This window comes from Helianthus annuus, chromosome 4 (genome assembly GCF_002127325.2).
Source record: "Helianthus annuus cultivar XRQ/B chromosome 4, HanXRQr2.0-SUNRISE, whole genome shotgun sequence".
NCBI lineage: Eukaryota > Viridiplantae > Streptophyta > Magnoliopsida > Asterales > Asteraceae > Helianthus > Helianthus annuus.
This window is the reverse complement of record NC_035436.2, coordinates 204,902,766-204,930,168: the sequence shown is the minus strand read 5'-3', so window position 1 is coordinate 204,930,168 and position 27,403 is coordinate 204,902,766. Positions and strand designations below refer to the sequence as shown.

Sequence of the window (27,403 nt, the reverse complement as noted above, 5' to 3'; positions counted from 1 at the left end):
CTTTAGACTAAACTGGTAAAATGATCCAAACTACAGAGACTAAAATGTTATTTACTTCTTTAGAAAATTAGAGGGTTGTGGATGCTACAATAGAAAACAAAAAAGTAGCTATTGATTGTGCGACACTAAAGTCAGCTATTTCATATATTGTTTGGGTGACACAAAATTCTAATCTTCAGGTATATTTCACTGTCACAAATTTCCATTTGATTTAGTTTGTTAGAAACTTAAATTTTAGGGCAAATGAAATGATATCGTATTTAATCATGTTACACGACTCGACCCCAATCTAACCCAGCCTGAAAGTTTCAGCGTCTAGTTGTGAGAACTCTAACCACCGGAAAAAAGTGAACTCATAGGAAAAATTTCTGAATCCATCACTGAATAGGCATGAAAGTAAAAAGAATATAAACCTTTTTTTTTTTTTTTTTTTTTTTTTTTTTTTTGTTATATCATACTTGAAGTCGTGGAAACTTGTTTGGGCTTAAACGGTAATTTTTGTCTTGTAACAAGACATGTTGAGTCGGGTTGACCCGTAAAACAAACATGTCATCTTTGAGTTCACATGTGCAATCCATTTAATTTAGCGGAGGGTCGTGTTTAGGTTGACCAGTTTAAATTGTTTAATATTAGCTTGTTTAAAATGAGAATAAAAATATATATTTTTATAAGATCAATCCTTTTACAACTCCTATGACTCATGATTTTTTATTCACAATAGTTAAACACATAAAATTGCTAAGACCACCCGTAGTGGGGCGTGGTTTTTAAAAAAAAATTGAAAAAAAACGCCTAAAAACGCCCCCAACCCATTACATGGGGCGTTTTGGGGCATTATTTTTAAAAAAAATTTTGTTTAGCGTTTTTAAAACAACGCTCAAGATCCGGCCAACCATGTTGACTAGCCAACGGGTTTGGGGCACTTGTAGTTTCCTTTTTTTTTAAACCTCAAAAATAATTGTTTAATAATTGGAAGGGGCATTATTTGGGCATTATTCCCACTACGCCACTTTTGCAATAACGCCCCATGCTGACTGGACTGCCACGTGTCGAATAATGCCCCATGGTGGGGGCATTATTTTGCTAAACCACTACACATGGTCTAATAGGAAGGAACTTTTAATAGTCTCAATCTTCCTCTTAACGATCTTTGATAACTCATGGTGTGGGTTTATCAACAGCTGTAAACGAAGCATTAGTTATTGTAACCGAATCATATCTCAAAAACATATGTGCAAGAAACAACGAAGTAGTGAGCGTAACATAGTCTTTCGCCGCACACTGTTTGTTCGACCCACTTGGCATCCCAGATTGCGGCCCGTTCGACCAGTACAAATAACTCAACAACTCTTTACCCTTCTCGCCAGTAAACCGGTCCGGAACAAACGTTCCCGGGTCATCAAACACCTTAGGATCTCTCATCACCAAAGGCTGGTACCCACATAGTAACTCACCTTTTTTTATTTTAAAAACCGAGTCATGAGAACTCAACTCAAAGTCCTTTCGGGCCCGCCCGTACTGCAATGGCACAGGCGGGTTCAGTCTAAGTGTCTCATAAACAAAAGACTGAACCAGATCCATTTCTTGAACGGATCTCAAGCTTAAACCTGACGTGGGCCCGGCTTTTTCTCTCACTTCTTTTCTTAACTTTTCTTGAACCCCGGTTTCATCAGCCGCTAATGCGGATAATAAAGATGGGAAAAGGATTGAAAACCCGCCAAATGCGTTGAACCCGAGGATGAAAAGGAGATTATGGGTTGCGTCTTCTTTACTGAGGTTGAACTCGGTTTGAGCTCGTGAAATTACTTCTTTACCCTCGCTTTCCACGAATTCATATAATTTTTTATAGTCACGACTCACTAAGAAGTAAGGGTAGGGAAAGGAGTGTAGGAATATTTCCACCAAGGGTTGGAAGGCGGTTATTGGGACAATGGGTAGTAGCTGAACCGCGAGCCAGCGGTCCATACGGATGTAACCTTTGTCGGCTATGTCTGGTGAGTTAGCCGGGTCCGCACCTGCTATGCATAAAGATGCGAAGGCAAAGATGAATTTTTGAATGGGTACGAGGTAGCTGACCGGACCGGAGTCGAGTTGGGACTCGATGGTGTCCCACATTGTGTCTAGTAAGGTGGTTAGGGTTGGGACCCAAATGGTTGAGCTTTGTTTGAGTGTGTCCATTGCGAAGTTCTTGATCTGCCAATTTTAAAAGCTAGTTAAACCATAACACAAAATAGTTTATAATAGTTCAAACTTTAATCATTTTACTACAAGTATACTCTTTTTTGACGTGTGTATGGTCGAAATAGGCCAGATAAACAGTCGTTAGAATTAGGAATGACAAGAAAGATCTTGACCATGAGATGACCCGTAGTGTGGGGGGGTTGGCATTTTTTTCCAAAAAAACGCCCAACCACGCTTGTAAACCGCCCTTGGGCTTTTTTTTTTTCAAAAAAACACCTGAAGCTTGTTTTATAAAACGCCTTCTTCTTTTTGCTTGGCCAATAGCATCTTTTTAATGGTTTTTTTTTATTTAATTCTATTGCACCACTTTTAACATAATGCCCTACATTCACACTACACCCCTTTTAAGTTTTAACATAATGCCCCATAATGATCACATGCTGACTTGACCGTCACATGGCGCAAAATGCCTAAGGGTCTTCCCCCTCCCACTACACATGGTCTGATAAGGAAGCCTGGAATATTCGGCACAAATAATAAAACGAGTATTCGCGTAACGAGACCAGGCATAAAATTAATTATAATTTTTTTCCAGATACATGTATTGTATTAGGTAACGCTTGTGTGTCCATTGAATTACACACATCCTATAAAAACTAATCCTAAAATTCATATATTGTTCATTTTTGGAACTTAAACTCGTACCAATTTAATAGAGACTAAAAGTAAAATTGGTTTTTAATAAACCAATCTTTGTCCCGTTGGTAAATAATAATCTTACATACGTAATTGGTATACAATAATCATACCTATCAACATGTTGGTACTCAATGAACTTCCGTTAATTTTTTTTAACTGAAGTTAATTTTTAAGTTTTATTTATTACACAAAAAGTCCCTGTAGTTGTAATTTACTAGTTTTAAATATTTTATAAAACAAAAAAAAAACTCAAGGGACTGTAATTTACTAGTTTTAAAATAGTTAAAACAAGTAAATTACAACTACAGGGACTGTTTGTGTAATTAAAACTACTAAATTACAACTACATAGACTTTTGTGTAATAAATAAAACTTAAAAACTAACTTCAGTTAAAAAAAAATAACGGAAGTTCATTGAGTACCAACATGTTGATAGGTAGGATTATTGTATACCAATTACGTAGGTAAGATTATTATTTACCAACGGGACAAATGTTGGTTTATTAAAAACCAATTTTTCGAGACTAAAACATTATTTATTTATTTATTTATTTATTTATTTATGTTGCCAAGCTTGATAGATGTCAAAGTCAAAAAATCATTCATGCTAAATTCTTCATGTGAATCATGTGAGATGTTCGTGCGACCAAATTTTGATATTAACATCTATAACGTTGATGTCCACCTGCATGCATCATGTTAGTTTGTTAAAAATCAATTTGTGAAACGAATCACTTAATCTGTTACAATACCAATAATGTCTTAATCAATGGAGTTTTAATAAATCGTATAAAAAGATTTTCAATGGAATTATTATTATTATTATTATTATTATTATTATTATTATTTGTTAAATTTTCACTATTACTTTCTTTTCATTAAATGTCAAAAATTAATCTCTAGTTAATGCCATAAATAAATATTAGGGTATTAATTTTTAACGGCCAACATAATCAATCCCGAGCACTCTTGGGACATCCATTGGACCAAACCAAGTACTCCGAGAGTAACCTGAGTCACCAATTCCGGAGAGTATAGATACAAATATAGATATAGATTTCAAGTAAAAATATAATTATTAGGTAAATACATATTTTTACAAAAAAGAAATATTAATGATTTCTTTAGATATTTTTGCATGTTGTAACAGTCAGACTTGTTGATAATACTTTTCTACAATATTCAAATGAAAAATCAGCAATCAAAAATCCAAATGAAAACATATCAAACTGAATCATTCCTATTCATGCTGAGGTTTAGATCATTTAAAAAAAATGAACAAATTCAAATGAAACAATCCGTCTAACATATCGTACCTGTTCATGTTGAGGTTCAGATGTATCAAGATAAGCACAAACGCGCCTATCGCCAGTAAATCTAGTGCTAGGCATCCAATCGCCAACAAGGGTGTTCTTCTTCTCGACTAGTTCCATATCGAACATATGAGCAAATGATTTGCAATCAAGAACCGCGACAACGTTTGGATTAGCAAGAAAAAAGGGGAAGCTAGGTGGAACGTTTGTACGAAACACCGTGCTCTTATTCTTCTCTATCCGCTTCCTGAAAAACTTTTCGGGCCCTTGAAACCACGAGTAGTTAAAGCGGTCGGTTAGTGGTCCCAACAACGGTAACCCGTAGCTGCCGGGGATTTCACGGACCGGCAACGAAGAGGAGGAGGAGGAGGAGGAAGTTATGTCGTTGTTAGCCATTTTTTGTGCAGTTTTGGAAGATTTGATCAAAATTTGTAGGTTAATAACTTAATATAGCGTGTACGAGAATTTAAGGCCAACATCTAATTTTGTAACGTGGTCCATAGGGGTGTGGTGGGGCTACATTATTAAGACTTAGATTAAAAATATCTATGCCATTTTTTCTCAATATCTATAAAGGAACATAAATAGCTTTTTGGTATACCCGAGCCCGATGGTACTATCAGAAACCCAAAGCATTTGGGACTGATATACCTGATACCTGATTAGTATTGGCCCGGGTATGGGAATGAAAAAAAATATTTTGTGGATATGAGATAGGTATAGGATTAGACAATCACATGACACATTATAAAATCGCTTTTTTAGACAATCATATAACACATGATAAAAGCGTTTTTTTAGACAATCATATGCTATCGAAACCGCATTGCTAATTTTAACGAAGCAATGAAGATTGAAAAGATTTGTTGAAATCGAAGAAAAGAGTAAAAAAGATGAAATGAGGCGTATTAAACAATGTACGTGACAAATCTCATCTTTTACCTTTTCTGTACCCATCCCCGCGTTGATAGCTCCCGTCCTGTAGATAACTTTTTTTTACTTTGAGAAAAATCCAATTTTCGAGGAATACGAGCCGTATAAGATTATACAGCCCGTGCACAATAATTGTATACATTGTATAAAACCAGGTAACTTATTTTCACAGTGATGAAACACAGAATAACACTAAGGTTAAATTGTGGGGTTGTTCCTTCTGTAGGTTCAATCTCTCTCTCTGCTCGTGGGGGGGGAGGTGACTACTTACCGCATGCGGGGAAGAGGGAGGAGAGGGGGTAATGGTGGACCTCACTCTCTTTTAACCAATCATGCATTTTTCATTTTTTTTAATGGTTTAGGTGAAACCATCCTTTATGTTTTTTTGGCAAAAGTGATATACGAGAGGGGAATTAATATGGTACATCATGATTGGGTGGGTAGAAATTTCCCCCCTTCTCATGAGGGGTGCACCCCCTTCATCCTTATATAGTGTAGATATAGATTTTTAAAACATAAAATTATAAGGGAGAGCAAAAAATATATTTACATAAAAATCCCAACTGGTATACCCGATACCTATGGGTATGCCCGATACCTGATAGGTAATTACCCGCCAAATACCCGATATGTAATGAGTCCGATATAGGACAAGATTTTAGAACTAGGTATGAGATTAGTCATACAATATTGCCATCCCTACTTGTGGTAAGGAGGGTAAGGACGCCTTCACGTTAGACTTACAGGAGATTGTTCAAATTCTCTTATTTCCCATAAACAGCCATATTTTTCTCTTCTCCTCTAACAATTATTGGTTTTCTATCGCAATTAGAGATGGTTTCGAGCTTCAGGTTAAATTCTAGTTTTGGGCATTTTTATAAAAAATATATATATATATATATATATATATATATATATATATATATATATATATATATATATTAGGTTTATGTAGTGATTAATACATTATTTGTTTATAATAAGTTTATAAATTACAGTTTCACATTGTGAAAAAAGATAAAAACTGTATATTTATTTTTATTTTTTTTTGTCTAATAAGTGTCTTGAAAAAGCAAACAGTTATTTACTGAAAAACCAACCAATTCATAGTCTTTTTTTTTTCAAATCAAAGTTAGTGATCCAGCTTAAAATTTCATCAAAACATACCACAACAAATTGCAAACATCTATAACTATTATAAATTATTTGAACATGTTTATGAAAAAGTACTTAGATAAAACAATTTTCAAAGGCCTACAAGAAAACTATTTATTCAAAACAAATGCAGAATAACCGGTTTTTAAATCACACATCCCACCTAATGTCCTAATCAAATACAATCAAACTGTGTTACAACATCATGTTAAACACGCTATAACAAGAAATATAGCATGATAAAAGTCATAGTTCAATCTTTAAATTCTAGGTAAAAACATAACTACACAAAAGGTGTAAACGTTTTTCATGTTGAAACATTGAAGATTACGCGGGTAGGTTTATTGTGAGGTCATCCAAGTTGCTACACCCAATTATGCTCAAACCATGCTCGTTAGCCAAATGCAACACGCAGATGAAACACAAATGTGGGGAGATAATATCAATAGATGCAGCGGCTGGTTTCTTTTTATCGGCTGGGAATGATGTTAACAAGTGCTTAAAAGACAATGTCTTTGTTTCCTGCATAATACACATACAGGATGATGTTAGAACTATCAAATTATATAGAGTTAATTGCCAAAATCGTCCCTGAGGTTTGGGCAGGTTTGCCATTTTCGTCCAAAATGACACTTTTGTACCAAATTGCCCCCAACGTTTGTAACTTTTTGCCATTTTCATCGAAACCACTAACTTAGTTTATTTTTTCTGTTAAGTTGAGGGTATTTTGATGAAACTGGCAAATATAAAACCACAGGGACGATTTTGGCAATTTACTCAAACTCTTTTAAATTTCTTTTATTTAATTAATTTTGTTACATATATAATAAAAAGAATATACATGCAATTTTTATATGAAAAAAAAAATAATAGCTTTGTCACATAATTTTTATAAATTTTCATCCAACCACTAACTAAGTTAATTTTTCTATTAAGGCGAAGGATGTTTATAAACTAAGACAGAAATTAATTTCTAATTTTTTATATAGATCAGTTTTATAAGAATAAAATCTACTTAAACCTCTAAATTTTATAAAATTAAAATGTTGGTGACCTTATTGAAAAAGGTCAAATAAAAAAATCTTATCATATGTACCAAGTTTGTAATTCATCTTCTACTCTTTTAAATTCGCACTCCAAGTATATTCGTTTTTATTATATATGTAACAAAAATAATTAAATAAAAGAAATTAAAAAGGGTTTGAGTAAATTGCCAAAATCGTCCCTGTGGTTTTATATTTGCCAATTTCATCCAAATATCCTCAACTTAACAGAAAAAATAAACTAAGTCAGTGGTTTCGATGAAAATGGCAAAAAGTTACAAACGTTGGGGGCAATTTGGTACAAAAGTGTCATTTTGGACGAAAATGGCAAACATGCCCAAACCTCAGGGATGATTTTGGCAATTAACTCAATTATATATATGTGTGTGTGTGTGTGTAAATGTGAAGAGATAGAAAGAGAGCTCACAGGTGATTCTTGCATAGATGACCAAAGAGTCTCTTTAAGTGCCTGAACATCAACTTGTTTGGATGTTTTGTCATACTCAACTTCAATCTTGTTTACCTGTAAAAGAAAATATTAGGGTCCAAATGGTAAATAGTTGGTACTTATTAGATAATGTTAAATCGGTCATCCAAGTATTCAAAAGTTACATTAAGGTCCCTCATATTTCTGAAAGAGTAAATTACGATTTTGGCCGCTGTGGTTATATCACTTTTATCCTTTTAGCCCAAAAAGGATTAGAAAAAAAGACGTTGGGGGCTCAGATGTTAAAAAAAATTCCTTTTTGGGCTAAAAGGGTAAAAGTAATATAACCACAGGGGACAGAATCGTAATTTACTCCTGAAAAGTGAAAACACATGAAACTCTAAGAGACATTTTTGTCAATTTACATGTTACTCAAATATCAGTTTGCTTTTATTAATGCCTATTCTAGCAAAAAATAAAAAACTTGATACATGACGAAAAATGCCCCAAACTTTTTAAAAAGACAAAATAAATAACCTTAATGAAGTGCGAAGATTTTATAGGATGAAGAAATGTTTGTAAAAATCCATTCAATGTAAAAAAACTGCAATGATCACTAAAACAGTACCAAAAAGAACACAAACCACACTAAAGAGCATTATTGTCATTTTACTTGCTACTCAAGAATCAGTTTGGTTCCGTTTCTGCCAATTCGGGGCAGAACCATGCATGACAACAAAAATGCCAAAATATTTCAAAAAGACATGAACATTGTACAAGATAAAGAAAATCTGTAAAATATTAGGACTCTTTCAATAAATACATGAAAACAAATAGCACGATTACCACGTATATACCTATCGCAGATTTCTAAAATAAGCATACAACTCTATGTTAGTGATTTTTTTGACATTTTTGTGACTGAAATGTTGCTTTCAAACTCGGGTGGCCTACACATTGTCTTGGGTTATTCATTATTATGATTAACTAAATAAATGGATCACACTAACGTACTTTCTTATGAAAACGAGAGAACAAACCTGACGGGGTTGACTGACAAGTGTGGTAGAGTCATCAACATCACTGTTATAAGTATTTCCGTCATCGAATTGACCACAATCATCATCATGACCCCAAGATGGAAAAGTTTCATTATTATTACTTTCTCCTTGATGACCATTTTCATCTGAAAAATCAAATAACCATCTTATTAACCTAAAAATGCACACCATAAACACAACAGCTTATGCTGTTAAGTGTAATGTAATAAAGTAATCAGGCTTACTAAAAACAACTAAATTCACTCTAAGGTTTTAGCATGTCCAAGTTGGAGACTAGATGCGTTACAAAGGGCAAACCACAGGGACCATCCATGTACTTATGGAAAAAGCTAGGGACTAATAGTGTTACAATGTACAATGTGCAAACCATGGGGACTATATGTGTACTTTTGGAAAGTTAGGGACCAAATCCAAAATTTTGGTAAACCACAGAGACACCATCGATGTACTTTACTCTAATGGAAACAACTTATTTCCCTCTAATGGTAAATTTGTAATTTTAAATCGTTTGTAGTAAGCACTCTCAAACTGATTAGTAAGAACTAAGAACATATATTTAACTCAAACGTGCTCATATGCTTTAAGAAGGAAAAAAAAAACACACTAAGCAAATAAGCAGTTTAAACTTTAAATAAATAATATTCCGAACACCCTCTAAGACCACCCGTAGTGGGGCGTGATTTTTAAAAATTTTTCAAAAAAAGGCCTCATAACGCCCCGGCCGCCATTACACAGGGCGTTACCGGGCGTTATTTTTCAAAAAAAATGAAAGTGGCGTTATTATTAAAACGCCATTTTGCACTTGTTAGAGATTTGACTTGGGTTGACCCACCAATGAGAAATCACTTTGTTTTTTTTTAAGGATTGAAAGGGGCATTATTTGGGCATTATCCCACTACGCCAATTTTGCAATAACGCCCCATGCTGACTGGGTTGCCACGTGTCGGATAATGCCCCATGGTGGGGGCATTATTTTTCTTAACCACTACACATGGTCAAAGATGGCAATGAGATTTCTGAATTTTAACGTATGTCAAGATATATATATTAATGGAGTAACAAAATATAAATGAATTCAAAAAAATACCGGAATGCCTCCTTGCTTTCTTCCCAAGACACTACACATAAAATAAATATATGATTAAAGAATTATATTCAAATAGATTAAATAATAACTTAAATTAGCATCCTTCAAAATCTTGCAAGTTTACCATAACATTTGGAAGAAGAAATATCTTGACTAGATCTTCGGGTTGATAATGGCAATCTTCCGGAAGTGTTGTGTTACCCGGTTCCCTATTTGCAGGCAGTAATAGAGTTTTCGGGTTTTTAGGAGGAGCAAAGATACTACACGTTTCGTTATCCAACTCTAAAGATTTAGTGAATTCTATATCGGGTTCAGCTTGTTTTTTATTTCGTTTAGGCACTTTTGGTGATCCGGTTTCCTTAGCAGGATCGTCTAAACCTGCATAAAATTAAATAAAAAAATCAATTAATACAAGAACACATAATTAAATCATGAAGATGGAAGCAAAGTAGAGGTGATAATCTTTACCCGTTTACTTATGTTTTATTTTAAAAAGTCAAAAAAGATTTAGCTTAAGAGTTAATTATAAATTTGAAATTGCAACAATATTGTATACAACCTCCTAAAAATATAATTCAAAGAATCAGTCTATTATATAATATAGTTTTGAGTAAAATGCAATTTTCATCCTTAAGGTTTGTTTTTCCGCGTCTGGATCCAAAAAAGTTTGAAATCTTGCCATTTTCATCCGGCTCCTTAACTCAATCCATTTTTCTCCGTTAAATCAAGGGTATTTCCGTCTTTTTGTTAAGTTAAAGGGCAATTCGATCTTTTTCATTTTATGTACAAGCATTTAGCATAATGTACAAGTATTTCAAAATGCCCTTACTAAACAAAAAAAAAAAAACAAGTAGGTAAAAGGACGAAAATACCCCTGACTTAACGGAAAAATATAGATGGAGTTAATGAGGCGGATGAAAATGGCAAGTTTTCAAACTTTACGAATCCATATGAGAAAAAACAAACCTTTGAACGAAAGTCGCAAAATTGGCCAAACCTCAGGGACGAAAATGGCATTTTACTCTATAAGATTATAAGAATTGTAGCTCAGTCAGCCCAGCCCAGCCCAGCCCGTTAGTCTGAAAATGACCCGTTTTGAACTTTTGATCCAAACCGGGTTTGACCCGTTACTTGACCTGCATCTTACCTTTAGTCTTTCGATACTTCCAGTGATCCGGGCCAGCCCAGGCATTTTGTTTTCCGGTTAATCCAAGGCTTAGAAATAGGAAGCCGTCAACTGTCGCTGATCTGACATCCACGTCACCATCATGACAAACATACGGCTCGTTTTCCTGCAAACAAACCTTAACAGTTGGCTCCTTTCTTTTCTTAAAAACTACTTTACAAATAACAATGGGCCAACTTGAATTATGTTACATTTCTAATGGGCCAAGAACTATGCAGTTAATATCGGTGATATATCGGTTATCGGTCCCCATGTAAAATATCGATCAATTCGTTTATGGGCATGTTCCAATTCGTTTATGTTCGTTCGTTTAAAACCTAAACGAACTGTTCACGAACATAAGCTACATAAGCAAACAAACTTAAACAAAAATAATTTAACAAACAATAAACAGCACAAATGAACATAATTGAACAAACATAAATGTAAACAAACGAACATAATTGACTAAACATAAACGAACATAACGTAGTTTTTATAAAAATTATGAAAATTCCATTAGAAAACATATTTTTATTACTAGAAAGCCTAGTTACCAATTAGTTATATTATATAAGTACTTGGAAAGTTCCATTTATGTTTAGTATTTATAAATATGACTACTTATGTATTTAAATTGAAACGAACATAAACAAACATAAACGGACGTTCACGAACATAAATAAACAAACAAAATGTGTGTCATGTTCGTTTGTTTAGTTAAATGAACAAAAAATTGTGTTCATGTTCGTTTGCTTATTAAACAAACGAACTTCCCGCCGAACAAGTTCACGAACAGTTCATGAACGTTCGGTTCGTTTACAGGCCTAAACATGCCTGACTCACCTCATGATGAGCTGGATCAAAAAGATCATTCTCGTCTTCATAGGTGCAGTCATCATTAACATTTGTTTGGTTGTCATTAACAAAGTCCCAGGCTTCTGAGTTATCATGGCCACCATCGTTAAAATCATTGTCATCGCACGCTTCGTTATCTGGTTCTACAGATTTTTGGGAAGAAGAAAAAGTATCTGCTGGTCTTTTATTATCTTCATCAAACAGATTGACTATCTCCTTAAGACTTGGGGATATTTCAAGTTTCGTTGTGAAATTTGATACCATCTGTTCGATACAATCTACGATGAAAACAACAAAAATTAACAGTTCATAATGATGCAACTCGCAATAAACAAACAAACATGAATGTCAGAAAGATGTCCGTTTATGTTTGTGACTTTGTGTACTTGATAAACAAACAAACATGAATGATTTTCGTTGTTCATTGAATTAAAAGAACTAGCACACAAATCTTGTTCGTTCACTTATGCTCCTTTGTATAACTAATTGTGCGTGTGTGTGTGTGTTCGTGTAGGCTATAATGAACAAACATAAACAGTAACGAACAACTTTCTTTCCTTAACAAACTATAGCATGAACAACAAAATTTTTCCATTTGTGTTTGATTAAGTTAGAACAAACACCCCATGTTCTTGGTTAGTTCAAAACCCTACGTATGATTAAGGGGCTGTTTGTTTACCTCTTAATGAGGCTCTTAATGGTTCAGACCTCTTACTGGTTCAGCACTTAATGGTTCAGACTGTTTATTTCACGAGCAGATGTCTGAATGGTTCAGACATTTGTTTCTGAATGGTTAAGATTTATACAGAGTCTGAATGGTTAAAACCTCTAATCTAAATTGGTTAGACATTTTGTCTCTGAACAGTTAAGCATTATACAGGCTCTTAATGGTTCTGACCTCTTACTGATTCAGCACTTAATGGTTCAGACTATTGGTTCAGCACTTAACCATTCAGATGTTGCCAAACAGTCCCTAAATGAGTACAAGGTCACCTTAAAAGTAACTTTTGATTTGAAACCTATATCATTATAACTAATATAATAACAGTATACGCCAATTTTAACCCATTTATTTACCAATGGATCGACTTGTGTTATTTTTATAACCAATTTGTTAAACTAGTAAACAAGTCAAAATTCACCCAAAGTGTATTTTTTACATAAAACCTCCTTAATCATTTTATTCAATGATCACCTACATTATTTTAACCAAAAAATAGATTATTATTCACATAATACATATTTTGAAATCGTATTTGCCACACTTACTTTTTTTATAAACGATTTAACAAATAAATTAACAAAATTGTTTCTTATCAATCTTGTAATCCTAAAGATACCATTTGACATGTTTCAACCGCTATCGAAAAGTCCATTTTGACCCGCTATCCAACCTGTCTGACCCGCCCATGTTCACGGGTACATGGAAGAAACAAACCTCTGGCATACGAAATATCGATAGTATTTGTTTTATCATAGTCACTTGAGCATGACATGCACTTCCCAGGTACTTCAAGTGAATCAAAAATCATTCGGCATCCACCGTAAACTCCGAGATTATTCAGCAAAAGTCCTTTTGATCCACCTTCATCAAACTGAGCAGTTGTTTGATGATACAGAGGATCAACAGCAAATGCAACTAAAAATGTAAAAAATAGTTAAGTTTATGATATAATTTGGATAAAGAAAATACATAGGTGGCACCCGTACCATCAAATTTCTTCACATTAAGAGCCTCAAAGGATGATTCCAATGTTGTTAGAGGAGATAACTACAAAATTATTACAAATTACAGTTAGTTCATATAAAAAGAGATGATTAAAAGAATTAAAAAAAAAAAAAAAAAAAACCTTGTGTTCCTTTTCCTTCTTTGAAGTGCCTTCGACTTGCTTGTTGTCTGTATTGCCATCCTGTGCGATATCTGTATTGACGGCATAAAGCCATAAATTTTATAACAATATATATTTATAAGGTTCCACTACAAAATTTATCCACTATTCAGTTAACCACTTATGATTTAAAACGTTATTTGTTATAAAATTATTCGAGCCGGGGATCTCATTGGAAGCAGCCTCTCTATTCCTACGAGGTAGAGGTAAGGCTGTCTACATCTTACCCTCCTCAGACCCTACCTTAACTTTGCTATTGGTGGGATTTACTGAGTATGATGATGATGATGATGATTTGTTATAAAATTATGATTATATTAAGTAAAATATAGTTTCATAAATTAACTGAAACTTAAAAGAACTTGTCTTTGTGACATTATTTTCATCAAGTAAAACATAACCTGTCTTAAAACATTTTGTGGTAAGCCTGAATTTATAAACATGAATAATCGTAAAACGATAATCACATCTTAAAAATTAGATATCATGAAACTGATCAAATTTTGATTGTAAAAAAAATGTGAGATCGTTTATTAAAATTGGTTATGCAAATAGAAATAAAATATCCTACAATGCTTGGCATCATAAAGGCAATTCATGTTTGCATTATAAGTATGTGTCATGTTCTAAAGTATTTTTAATCACATTAGTGCATTACAATTTTCATCAATAGAAGTACTATGTACTCGTATCGTATGTTTAAAAATGTGTCACCATACATGTTTTATATAATATGTTTACATAACAATATAGCCACATTTGAAAACTACCGTTAATTGCGAGGTTTTAAGTGAACAAAAAAAATCTTATAGGAAACAGGAAACTTTGCCATTCAAAAATTATAAAAATTATAAAAATTATAAAAATATAAATGTATAAGCTTTTAATTTAGCTTTTGAATCCTCTAAATGGGAACACGTTTTTGTCCATTTTTTATTTTAATAAATAATACATGCATTAAATGTCATTACAACAACAATGCTACTACAATACCAATCTTAACTTTGATAAAACGATTTAAAAGATTGTATGATTTGGAAATACGCGTTGAGCTACTTCCAAACCGTTTGAACCCTTCAACCTGTTTGAGATTAATAACCAAATCGACCCATTCATTAGTACAAGACAACAAAGCTAACCTTGTTCAGCATCCTGTGCAACTCGACTAATCCCTCCAAGAACCTTATATGCTTCTGAATGTACCGAATCCACCCTCATTGAGTATATTCTAACTCCAGCTTCCAGAGTGCAGCTTGCCTTCACTCGCAAAAATATAATAGTATAACATTAACGATGTATGTCCCAAACTGGGTTTAAAAAAGCGAGCTTTAAGCGCGCTTTAAGCGTGAAGCAATGAAGCGTTTGGAACAACGCTTTTTTTGGTCTGAAGCGTCACAACACGTGTAGCGTTTTGAGGCGAGCTTTAAGCGCGAAGCGACCATGGTTTGAGGCGACGCTTCAGCCCAATCAGGTCACATTTGGGCCATTTTTTAGGCCCAATAGTCTTTAAATAGGGTTTAAATGAGGCCCTACTTCTTTACCCTAATAATCAGCCGCTATCTTTACTTGATTATGATGATTATTGATTAAAGACTATTTTTATGTTTATGTTTTAAGCGTGTTTCGACTTTAATTTATGTTTTAACTATGTTTTTTATGTGTTAAGTGTGTTTTTTAATCATGTTTTTGTGTGTATTATTGATTAACAAGTAGAATAGGTCATATTGATGTGTACAATATTCTTTTGATTTTTATTTATTTTGGGCGCTTCGTATACGTGAAGCTCTCGCTTCGCGCTTAAAGCTTCGCTTAAAGCTTTTGGAACCAAAACGCTTCGAAGCGCCTCACGCTTTTTTAAACCAAGGTCCCAATATTTAACAGATGGGCATAAAGCTGGCATATGAAGTTATGAACCGGTCAGCGCGCACTGGGTAACAGGTCCAGTTAAGTTGGGTTTGACCAAAAGACTTTATGTCTAAATTCTAAAAAATAATTAGTTTTTAAGTAAGGTTAAACCATATCCATATCATTTCAATAACAATCTAAACTTTTGTATAAATAATTAATAGGTTGTACACTTTATAGATTAAAAAAATACACTTATGGCGACTTTCGACCGATTTTTTTAAAAAAAAGTAAATGCTAGAAAGAACAAAACTACGAAAGGAAACTAAATAACCTCGAATTCAACTAATTAGACTCACTAAGGCCCCTGCAACATTCTAATCACCCATGACTAGGGTTTTCTTATTTCAAATAACATACTATTTGTCATTTGGTACTCTATAACTATTAGTTCTTCCCAGATAGTTGTCACAACAAAAATAAATTCTATATAATTCATGATATTACTACATATACACCAAATTAATTCGATAAAACCCTAATTTCAACCACAAAGTTATGTCTCATACCTTCTGAAAATTAGTCTCGGTGTCATTCTCCTCTTCAACCTTAATAATATCGCAGAGATGATCTATCAGATTCAGCTCCCACGTATTCTTCTGATTAATTTTCTACACTCCACAAAAAAAAATTAATAATAATAATAATAATAAAATAAAATCATCAAATTATCAATTTCAAACTTAAATCAAGTAAATCTGTAATCATAAACTTTCAAACAAGTCGACACACATTTTCACTGGCCAATTTGATGCAATTCTGTAACATTTCCATGATCTGCTCTTGACCTAGATACGTATCGGCGGAACTAGCATCGGTTGCTTGCGGAAACGCGACCGGTTTCCGGCGGTTGGCAGCAGCACGGGCGGCGCGTGCTTGAGCACGCTCGAGTTTGTCATCGTTGGAGCCTAAAAACAGAGTTCGGTCCGGTGATAAGACTGGCGCTCGCTGTTTGAAGCCCGGAGTACGGCTAGGGCTTAGGATTTCAGCCATTTTTTGGAGTACAGTTGCTGGATCTGTGGAGAATTGAAGCGTTAGGGTTTGAGAGATGAAGATGGGTTTGTTGTTCTGAAAAATTTGGGGGTTTTCCCTCTCTTTAATTTGAATTTGGGAATGAAATTATTATTGAAACTATTTAATTTATTTATTTATTATTTAATTTATTTTTAATTTTTAATAGTAGTATTAATTTTGATACGAGACTGAACAGTCATTTTTAAAATATTTTTTTGAAGTTTTGATTTAGCCGTTATAGTTTATTAAATATCTGCATTAACTCATTTAACTTTTATTTGATTGTATTTGATTTTTTTTCTAATAACTAGATTTACAGTTTGATGCAATGCGACGGGGTATAAAACCATACGAAATAGCACCAACGCCACATCAGCGACAATTAATACTGAAGTTACGGTATGTTAGTGCAAAAAAATTGGACTATAACGTAAAACATAGAAAATAATAATTAAGTCGATTTAGGACCCCGCTTGTTGTAACGTACCTGTCAAATGAGAAAAAAATAGATGACGTAAAAACGTTGAACCACACACACTCGTTGAGCCGTGTTAACTCGCAAAATCTAGTTCGAAGTGTTAAAACGTTGAACCACACACACGTTACGTCGTGTTAATTCACAAAATTTAAAACGAGATGTAAAACGAAAAAACTGCGAAATATGAAAAGTCTGGGGGATCAAAGTTCAAAGTAAAAAGTTGGGAGTTTAAATTGCAATAGATGAAAACTCTTGGATTAAAAGTAAAAGGTCAAATAGATTTTGGTTAAAAGTGTGTAATGTCAATTTAAAAAAAGAAAAAACTCTCAAAGCTTTGAGTAAAAAATATCTATATGCCCAAATATGTTCCTAATTTATAGTTTGTTAATTAATTTATAGTTTGTTAAATTTGTGTTTGCTAACACTTTATTAAAACTAGATACGCATGTTGTTTAATTTTTTCTCTTCATGTTTTTATAAATGGTTGAAAATAAAGATGTATTCAAAGTAAAGTATTTATTTGGTATCAATGACTATAGCGATAGTAGGTACCGGTATGATGAATCGATACCTATATCGGTACCGTTAACAGAATTATCGAAACCCGTAACAATATTCGTTTTTTTTACCAATAATAGATATCATTTTGAGCATATCACGACCTTTTTTTATTTTCTATTTCGATTGATATATACGAAGTATTGGTATATATACGAAGTATTGGTATCATATCAGTGTCGTGACAACCCTTGCGGCTTCCTTATTTTTATTTATGTTTTCATATAAATTTTTTTTAAAATCGACTTGTTGTGAAGCACATACAATTACCCACTACTTTTTCTTAATTACAGGGCCGAATCTTGGGCCAGCCAACCCGTGTAGTTGCTTGAGGCCCAAATTTTTAAAGGGTTCAAAAGGTTTTTAAAAGCTTTTATATATATATATAGTATATTATATGTTTAGTACATGCATTCATTTATTATACATAAAAATATTGGTGGTGTTTGTGGGAAAAACTATCTCAACATTTTGTAGAGGTCTCAAGTTCAAAGTTTGTCTCCACCACTAGAGTCTTACTTTTTTTTAATTCATTACCTCTTATCACAATTTTGGGCCCAGGTTTTTATTTCGCCCGGGGCTTAAATTATTTTGAGAATTCTCGGAGACAGCTCTGCTTAATTATGTAACCTAAACTTCAGTCATATTTACTGCTTTCTTAACAAAAACTTACCGAAAAAATAATCAATTTTTATATATGTTTTATTTAGTTCACTTTGTAAATAGTAAATAAAGTTAAACTTGATTACTAGAAGGGGCAATCTTGACCCAAAGCATTTTAAATGGGTTAGTTTGGGTTGCTTTTAAAATTATATGGGTTGGTTTGGGTAAGATATTTTAACTAAATGGGTCACAATGGGTCACTTGAAATTCCATCTTTTTATTTTCGGGTCAAAACGGGTCGACAACATTAAAGAAATAGGTTGATGTGGGTTAGTGTCTTAAAGAAACGGGGCAGGTTTTGGATCGAAACGGGTTCAGTTCAAATTGAGTTTCGGGCTGAGACGGGTTTCGGCACGACGCAGGTTTTGGATCGGAACGGGGTCAGTTCAGGTCGGGTTTCGGGCCGACACGGGTTTCTGCACGGGACGGGCTTCGGATCGCAATAGGTTTTGGGCCGGCACGAGTTTCCACACGAGAAGAGTTTCGGGTCGAGCCGAGTTTCGTACCGTTTCGACCCGTACCATTTCGACACGAACCGTTTCGACGCGTACTGTTTCGACGCGAACCGTTTCGATCTGTACCGTTTCAACCCGTACCATTTCTACCCGTATCGTTTCGACCAGTACCGTTTTGAATCAAACTGTTTCGACGCAAACCACTCGTACCGTTTCGACCCGTACCATTTCGACGCGAACCGTTTCGACCCGTACCGTTTCGAACCGAACCATTTCGACGCGAACCGTTTCGACCCGTACCGTTACGATGCGAAAATATTACTATTCCATTGAAATTAAAGCTAAAACCAGATCCAAAAAATGAAGTTAATCATGACCATGCACCACCCCATCGAGAATCGATATTCAGCAGAAGCAACAATCATCATGGAGAATCCTAGGATTTTTTTAAAGATTTAATGTTGCAAAAAGACGTACCGAGATCTAAACCTAGGATGTCACTACCTTCATAAAATAAGCACCGACACCATTTTAACATATATCAGTGCCACCACCATCTTCGAATCCCATCAATTTATTAAGAATGACAACTTATTTCAACCCGACCCGACCCGAAACCCGTTCCGACCCGGCCCGTTCTGACCCGAACCCGTTTCAACCCGAACCCGTTTTGACCTGAACCAAAACAACCCGTTTTTTAATTGACCCGTTTTGACCCGAACCCGTTTTGACCCATGACCAGACCCGACCCAACCCGACCCGTTTGCCAAGTCTATATAATTACTAGCGGATGCTATTCTTATATTAGTATTTAATTTAAAATGACTATTATGTATCAAAACTTTCTTACTTAATTCATTTTCACTATGATTTTTTTTATCTTTTTAAATTATCAAGAAATTCATTCAATTCTATTACATTTTACATAAAAGGATTTGTTGTTCACAAGAAATAATTATCAGAACATAAACACGTCATCTAACAACTAAGACTAAGATGATTAATTAATTAATTATTACCTACATATTTGAATAAACTAGACAAAAAATAATAATAATAATGAAAAAGATGAGGCCCGCACTCTCAAACAAGCTCCTCACCTTTTGCATCTTTCGAATCTATTAGGGTGTAAGGGGTGCTCATCTAAGAGGTGAGTCCCCTCTCTTACGTCTAACCAATCCTCGTGTGTCACGTTAACTCCCCTCTTAAACTCCCCTAACACCCTAAATTGATGGCGGTACTCCCCTCTTAGGTGACTTGGTTTTTATTAAAAAAAAAAAAAGGTTTTGATTGGTCCACTCATCCTCTCTCCTCCCTCTCTCCTCCCCCTCTCTTCGGTGAAGCCCCACCGGTTTCACTCCCTCTCTCTACCTCACCGCTATGTTGGCGGTACCACCACTCTCGGTGGATTTACTCCCCGCATGGTGTTACCGCGAACACCCCGAACCCCCTTTTTGTTAAATATTGAAATTAAATATACTATTAAGTTGGGGGTATTGGAAGGAGATCCCCTTTTCCATTTTCTCTTTTATCATTGTTATTGTTATGGAGGCCTTCTCCTCTACAGTTAAAAAAGCTTGTTTTTTTCAGCCGAATGAAGGTTCGGTAATTTCGCACTTGTTATTTGCCGATGATGCGTTAATAGTAGGGGGAGTGATCGTTTTGAATGCTCAAAATTATATTAAATCATAGCATGATATGAGCCGAAAACAGGTGAGGTAACAAATGAGTCGTATTGGAATGAGTCAGTAAAAAATGTAACAATAAAACAAGGACCAAAATAGGTGAGGTAGGGAAACGCATCCAACCAACAATTCCATTAATTATTATACATATATACTATAAAAGCCCTATGTCGGTGTTTGTCTTTTTTTGTTGTTGTCAAAACCCTCCTGCTGCTAACTGACAACTTAATCAAATAGACCCGTCAATACCCTGATAACCAAGGCAATAGCCCAATTGAATCGCTACATATGTAGAACGCATAACCTTTAAAAAGGTTCACTATCATCATCATACTCAATAAATCCTTATAACACAACACTAGTAGTGTATGAATTTTACTTCTTTTGCAATAATACAATATCAACTCCTTGCATTCGATGAATTAATGAACGTAAAGGAAAATAAATAAAAAAGTGATTTAAATTACTTGGAATTTCATGTTAACAATTATTTTTGTTGTAAATATTGAAAATTAGAAAAATATATGAAAATTCGTACATAAGGGCATATCGTTTTGGTTATGTTACGAGTTTACTTTTAAGGTTATCTTTTTCGTTTGCTATAACATGTGCCGATATTGTGACAAACAGAATGGATACCGTTCAAATTTCGCTTGCGTCTTGTGGAAACACCCGGGGGAAATTTACTAGTTTGATAAAAAAAAGTTCTTAAACCATGAGAACCTATTATGGAAAAACACAGGAGACCCGTCAAAACCCTGACCCGTCAAAACCCTGCTGCTAACTGACGACTTAATTAAATAGACCCGCCAATACCCTGTTAACCAATAGCTCAATTGAATCGCTACATATACAAAACGTGTAGCCTTTAAAAAGGTTCACCACCACCATCATCATCATCATCATCATCATCATCATCATCATCATCATCATCATCATCATCATCATCATCATCATCATCATCATCATCATCATCATCATCATCATCATCATCATCCTCAGTAAATCACATCAATAGCAAAGCTAAAGTAGGGACTGAGAAGGGTAAGATCTCTACCCCGTAGAAATAGAGAGGCTGCTTCCCATCGAGACCCCGGCTCAAAGCCTTTAAAAAGATTATGATGTCTAAAGCATTGATTAGAAAACCCAAAGAGCACAACACCATAGATACCAACATCCATTTACAAACAATCGGAAAGGATTACATCATAAATAATAACCGCCCCACAAACAAAACCAAATACATAGTTGCATCAATTCTTCTGATGAACAGCTACTTGATGAATATCCATTTCTTTCAACATAACCGCACGACCACACGAGTCACACGGCGCCGTTCTGGACCCACAAAGACTCTCATGTTCCGAGAGTCCTCTTAACCGGTCTCGTGCATCAACCGCTAGTGAACCAGCTTGGACCATGTCTCCACAAAACCGACATGTCACTAGCCGTAAGGCACACTCTGACGACTGGTGTTGCACCTGCAATAAACAAGACAAACATATACTCTTTTAACAAAACTAAAATTAAATCTCAGGGACCAAAATGGCAGTTTACTAACAATGAGTAAACTGCCATTTTGGTCCCTGTGGTTTGGTCAATTTTGCCACTTTAGTCCAAAACTCAAACTTTTTGCATCTGGGTCCCTGTGGTTTCAGTTTTATTGCCATTTTGGTCCAAAAATGAAATCAGGTAATATTTGTCTTATAAAATCCTATTATTTTGTCATTTTCCACAGGGGCAAAATGATCCTTTCTTTTTTATAAATAAATACCATATTTTATAAGACAAATATGACCTGATTTACCCCCGAGGAAAATGACAAAATTGCAGGATTTTATAAGACAAGTATGACCTGATTTCATTTTTGGACCAAAATGACAATAAAACTGAAACCACAGGGACCCAGATGCAAAAGGTTTGAGTTTTGGACTAAAGTGGCAAAAGTAACCAAACCTCAGGGACCAAAATGGCAGTTTACTAACAATTATATGAAACTATGAAAGTGTAGCTTACCATCTGTGTCTTCTCAAGAACGACCCCACACGCGCAGGATAACGGCTCATGAAACACCTTCATGTGTTTTTCCATCTCGGTACTATGAAAAGCCTGTTCACATTTCACGCAATGCACGTGATTCTTAACCTCTTCGGTTCTCAACACGACACCGCAACCCGTATGCTGACAAATCACGTTATGTCTTCTACAATACGCCTCGTGAAGCGCTATGGTTCTCACGGGTATATAATGTTTGCAGTTCCCGCACTCTACCGTATCCGCTGTTGATGTTAACCCATCTGAAGAAGACGACATGGGTTGTTGACCAACGTTTGACTTCGACGTGTCTTTAACGGTTACTGAAACGTTATATTTTGTTGTTCCTTTGAACCCGTATACACCGACACTATAGCTACCCGGACCCAAGGTGTGGTCCTTTGACCCGAGAACCAAACACTTTGACCCCAAATCGTGGCTAGACCAACCGTGTTGGTGCGTGTTTGGAAACAATAACGGGTGTCGGGAAAGATAAAGATCGGTATCTCCATTCGACTCCGAATCCAAATTCACTTCAATTTCAACATCTCCAAGAGCGATTATTTTCCATGTGTCATCGTCTATTGAAAACTTGTAATACGCGTATTCTCCTTCGTTTATAATTCCCGATTCTGATTTCCCAAACGTTAGTGGTTTCAACACGTGTTGGGTGGTTTTTTCGGGAAGTGAATCAGGACCCATAATATCAACCTCGATATCGGTTTCGAGAACAGACACACTTGACGACGGTTTTAGTTCAAGAACGCGTAGATGGAAAGTTAACACACCGTGTTTGACCGTCAAAACATCATCTTGAGAAAGAGTTGCGTGTTGGCGAAGAGTCGTTTCAAGAACCGCTTTGTGATTGGGTATGTCCGAGAACCCGAGTTCTTCCGATTGAAGTTTCGCATACGTTCCCTTCGATAACCAAACATATTTAACTTCAACTAAAGGAGTGTTTGGATCTTGTTTGGAGTATAAGTTATTCCAAATATGAGGCGGGATCCCGACTGTACCTTCGTCTGCAGTGAATTCCAAGACCCCAGCATGAGTTGACCCGTGAGTTGACTCGTGATCTTGGTGAGCTACTGATAACTGGAAATGAAGGGGGCCTTTGTCAAAAGCACCTTGCTCTGATAGTTCATTGAAACACGAAGGTGGTAGTTTGATTTTATCTCCGGAACCCTCAAACGGTACCGCTTCAAGAACGCGGTTGAATGAAATTCCTCTACCGGCAAATATAGTTTCTTCCATTTGTTGCTCTGCCTGAAGGGTAGTTAAAAAATACGAGACATTTTTACAATCGTATATACCGACAGAAGAAGAAAAAATAAACGCTAAATTTACAGATGAAAGATTCTAGTAAACTCGTGTTACTAATAAATACGAAAAAAAAAAGATTCTAACAAACTTGTGCTATTCTACTGATAATGCCAAAGATCAATGTTTTCTAATGATTCTAGAAAATCAGTCTAATACGATATGCTGATATGCCGGCAGAAATACAAGAAAAAAGTAGAAGAGTTAATTACTATTTTCGTCCCCGTGGTTTGACAAAAATCACTATTTCAGTCCATTAGTTTAAAAATTGCGATTTCAGTCCCTGTGGTTTCACTTTCGTAACCATTTCAGTCCACCTCGTAACCATTTCAGTCCCTGTAGTTAACAGAATAATGGGCTGAAATGGTTACGAAAGTGAAACCACAGGGACTGAAATCGCAATTTTTAAACTAATGGACTGAAATAGTGATTTTTCACAAACCATAGGGACGAAAACAGTAATTAACTCAAAGTAGAATCTTGGAATGATTCCTCAAAGAGTTGATTACTATTTTCGTCCCTGTGGTTTGTCAAAAATCACTATTTCAGTCCATTAGTTTAAAAATTACGATTTCAGTCCCTGTGGTTTCACTTTCGTAACCATTTCAATCCATCTCGTAACCATTTCAGTCCCTGTACTAACAGAATAAATGGATTGAAATGGTTATGAAAGTGAAACCACAGGGGCTGAAATGGTTACGAAAGTGAAACCACAAGGACTGAAATCGCAACTTTTAAACTAATGGACTGAAATACTGATTTTTGACAAACCACAAGGACGAAAACAGTAATTAACTCTTCCTCAAAATTGGCTCCCTAATCTTAACTAGAGTTACAATAACAAGTGTTAGCAACTAACTAAGTGGAAGCATTTGAGCTTTAAGCATCCTTGTCATTGTGACTTGTGAGGGTGCATTGCTCAATCCAAACACTTATTAAAAGCAGATAAACTCGTATCTGAGTTTAAATGAAGAATAGTGTTTGGTTTTGCTTATTTCAGGGTGAAATAAACTGCTTTCATTGAGCAGTTTGAAATTGCTTACTTATCTCAATCTGATTTTTCATAGTGGATTTTAGAAATTACACATAAGTTGTTTTCGTCTTTTCGATAAGCTGATTAACTATTTCCGCGTATCAGGTTAATCATAATCTGATTATAGACCATGTTCTTATCAAGTAAACCCTAAAATTTACCCCAAATGACTTTTCTAGGGTTCCTGAACAGATCAATCAATTGCTTCCATAACAACAATCAACATATCCAAATCCAAATCATACTAGTTTACAATCAAATGTTGCAATTTAATCCTTATGAAGTTGCGATAATCAACGAATCTCGATTGACAATCAACCAATCAATGAAAATATACCTTAATTTGTGCTTCCATTGCATGGATTCTACGAGATCTCTGAGCAGATTCAATGGCTTCACGGTGGCGATTAGCTTCTAATTTGGCTTTTCTCTCTCTTTCCAATCGTAATTTGGCCTTTTCTTTTCGATCCTTTTGTTCTTTCTCCAATTTCTCTCTCGCTCTTCTCAACTCAAAATCCATATTCTCTGTGGAGTTTACAGATCTGTAGAAGTTGTTGAATTTGATGATTTGATTATTATTATTATACGGTTGATGATTATGGATCGGTAGGGATAATTGCAGATATATATACGGATTCAGGTTGCCCTGTTCTCCAAGAAACTCGTTTAGGTTATTATTGATTTTTTTTATTTTATTATATGTAGTTTTTTTTTTAACATGTGATGGATCGAGAAGGATCCAGGGCCTTCACTCGGTTTTGGGTCATGGAGGCCCAATTTAAACGTCATGGATTCTTTTCCTCTAGAAGAAATCACCGGGTGTGACGTATGTTATCTTATGAACCTCATGGAAAGTTGGAAACAACCAACTAATATATTAAAAAGTTTATATAAAACCGAGGGTCGAAAACTTATATATCTAAAGAAATTATAAAACCAGGGTCGAAAAGCTATATACCTAAAAAATATATAAAAAACTATATACCGGACACTACTGAGCGACAAATTCAACCCCCCCCCCCTCTATTCTGTGCCCCTGGGTCTAACCCAGTTAATTCACGGTGACGTGGACGCTGACATGGATGTTGATGTATAAAAAAAAACTTAAGTTGGCTCATATTATGTGGAAGATGATGTGGACTTCCTCTCTAGCTCTCTCTTTGGGTGTGTGGGTCATGGTTGGGACATGATTCGTCACGTAGAAACATGAATGAAAGACTATACCACTCCCTTCTCTAATCCACCATGGTTTGCATGGATTAAATCATGGTCCTTTTCATTTTCAAGTAATCATTTCTTTTTTCTTTAGACAAAGATAAATTAAAATAAACAAGTGGACAGTGGTTTGGGTCATGACCACATCCTTAGGGTAGTGGTTTTGGATTGTAAATTATAGGTGGGTGACATGACACTGAAAAGGAGGGTCATGGTGGTCAAGAGGGTCATTACCACACCCTATAGCCTTATAACACCTAACAACACCAACCACTCCACCAATCACCACCACCACCACACCATTATCAACACGAGATCACCACACCAGACCGCCACCTCCACCTCCCTCAAGCGCCACTGCCACACAATTATCAGCAGACCGTCACCACCACCACACCAGACTACCACCTCCACCACCGCCACTACCACACCATTATCACTAGACTACCACCTCCACCTCCATCAACCACCACTCCCACACAATTGTCACCATCACTACCACACCAAAACATCACACTTTGTTAAATTCATGCTACCAACATCACACTTTTGCCATTCTACTTTTGTTAAATTCATACTACCATCATTCGATATAATGAATTAATTGCTTATTACCCTATATATTAAAAATTAAAAATTAAAAAACCAAATGATTGAACAGTAACATAATATATTATAATTTAATAGTAATATTACTAAGTGATTAGCAAAAATTATCGGGTACTGATATCGGTATTAAATTTATTAAATCAGGTGTATTTTCGGTACCGGTTCGACACCGGTATTCACCAGTTTTTACCCTAAAAAATTCTGTAGCAATGCAAGTAATTGCACCGTTTAGATTACTTTTCTTACACACGGTAAGTAAACTGTATTTCGTTTGAATGAGCTTTTTCCGAACCGTACCATACCAGGTATATTTAGTACCTGTACCCACTTTTGGGGATTTCGGTAACGGTATTTTCGGTACCGGTTGGTACCGAGCTCATCAAATCCTGTATCAATGCAAATAATTGCACCGTTTAGATTACTTTTCATACACACGGTAAATAAACTGTATTTCGTTTGAATGAGGTTTTATATACACAACTTATTTTGCTTTCCTTTTTGTCCTTTTTTTAATTAATAAATTGTAGCATGTAAAATTAACTTGAATATTTAGATTATTGATTAGCAAATCGTATCAAATCCTGTAATCAAACCGGTATCGTATCGGTACCAAATTTACTATA

The 27,403-nt window shown here is 35.1% G+C and overlaps 3 protein-coding genes across 3 annotated transcripts; all 3 read right to left on the bottom strand.

Moving 5' to 3' along the window:
- Positions 1 to 744: 744 nt before the first annotated feature.
- On the bottom strand, positions 745 to 4,638 carry LOC110938147 (fatty acid hydroperoxide lyase, chloroplastic-like). Its single transcript, XM_022180618.2, has 2 exons — positions 4,197 to 4,638; positions 745 to 2,193 (listed from the first exon to the last, which is right to left on the bottom strand). The coding sequence occupies exons 1-2, from the start codon at positions 4,587 to 4,589 to the stop codon at positions 1,159 to 1,161; spliced, it is 1,428 nt and encodes a 475-aa protein (XP_022036310.1). The 5' UTR covers positions 4,590 to 4,638; the 3' UTR covers positions 745 to 1,158.
- A 1,739-nt stretch (positions 4,639 to 6,377) lies between these two features.
- LOC110938145 (condensin complex subunit 2) lies at positions 6,378 to 16,810 on the bottom strand. The gene is made up of 13 exons (XM_022180616.1): positions 16,449 to 16,810; positions 16,226 to 16,327; positions 14,951 to 15,068; positions 13,773 to 13,843; positions 13,633 to 13,693; positions 13,361 to 13,561; positions 11,911 to 12,200; positions 11,047 to 11,191; positions 10,024 to 10,277; positions 9,900 to 9,930; positions 8,792 to 8,937; positions 7,752 to 7,847; positions 6,378 to 6,803 (listed from the first exon to the last, which is right to left on the bottom strand). Exons 1-13 carry the CDS (start codon positions 16,707 to 16,709, stop codon positions 6,609 to 6,611), a joined length of 1,971 nt encoding a protein of 656 aa, XP_022036308.1. The 5' UTR covers positions 16,710 to 16,810; the 3' UTR covers positions 6,378 to 6,608.
- A 4,865-nt stretch (positions 16,811 to 21,675) lies between these two features.
- LOC110938144 lies at positions 21,676 to 25,625 on the bottom strand. The gene is made up of 3 exons (XM_022180615.2): positions 25,294 to 25,625; positions 22,586 to 23,869; positions 21,676 to 22,050 (listed from the first exon to the last, which is right to left on the bottom strand). Exons 1-3 carry the CDS (start codon positions 25,474 to 25,476, stop codon positions 21,823 to 21,825), a joined length of 1,695 nt encoding a protein of 564 aa, XP_022036307.1. The 5' UTR covers positions 25,477 to 25,625; the 3' UTR covers positions 21,676 to 21,822.
- Positions 25,626 to 27,403: the final 1,778 nt, after the last annotated feature.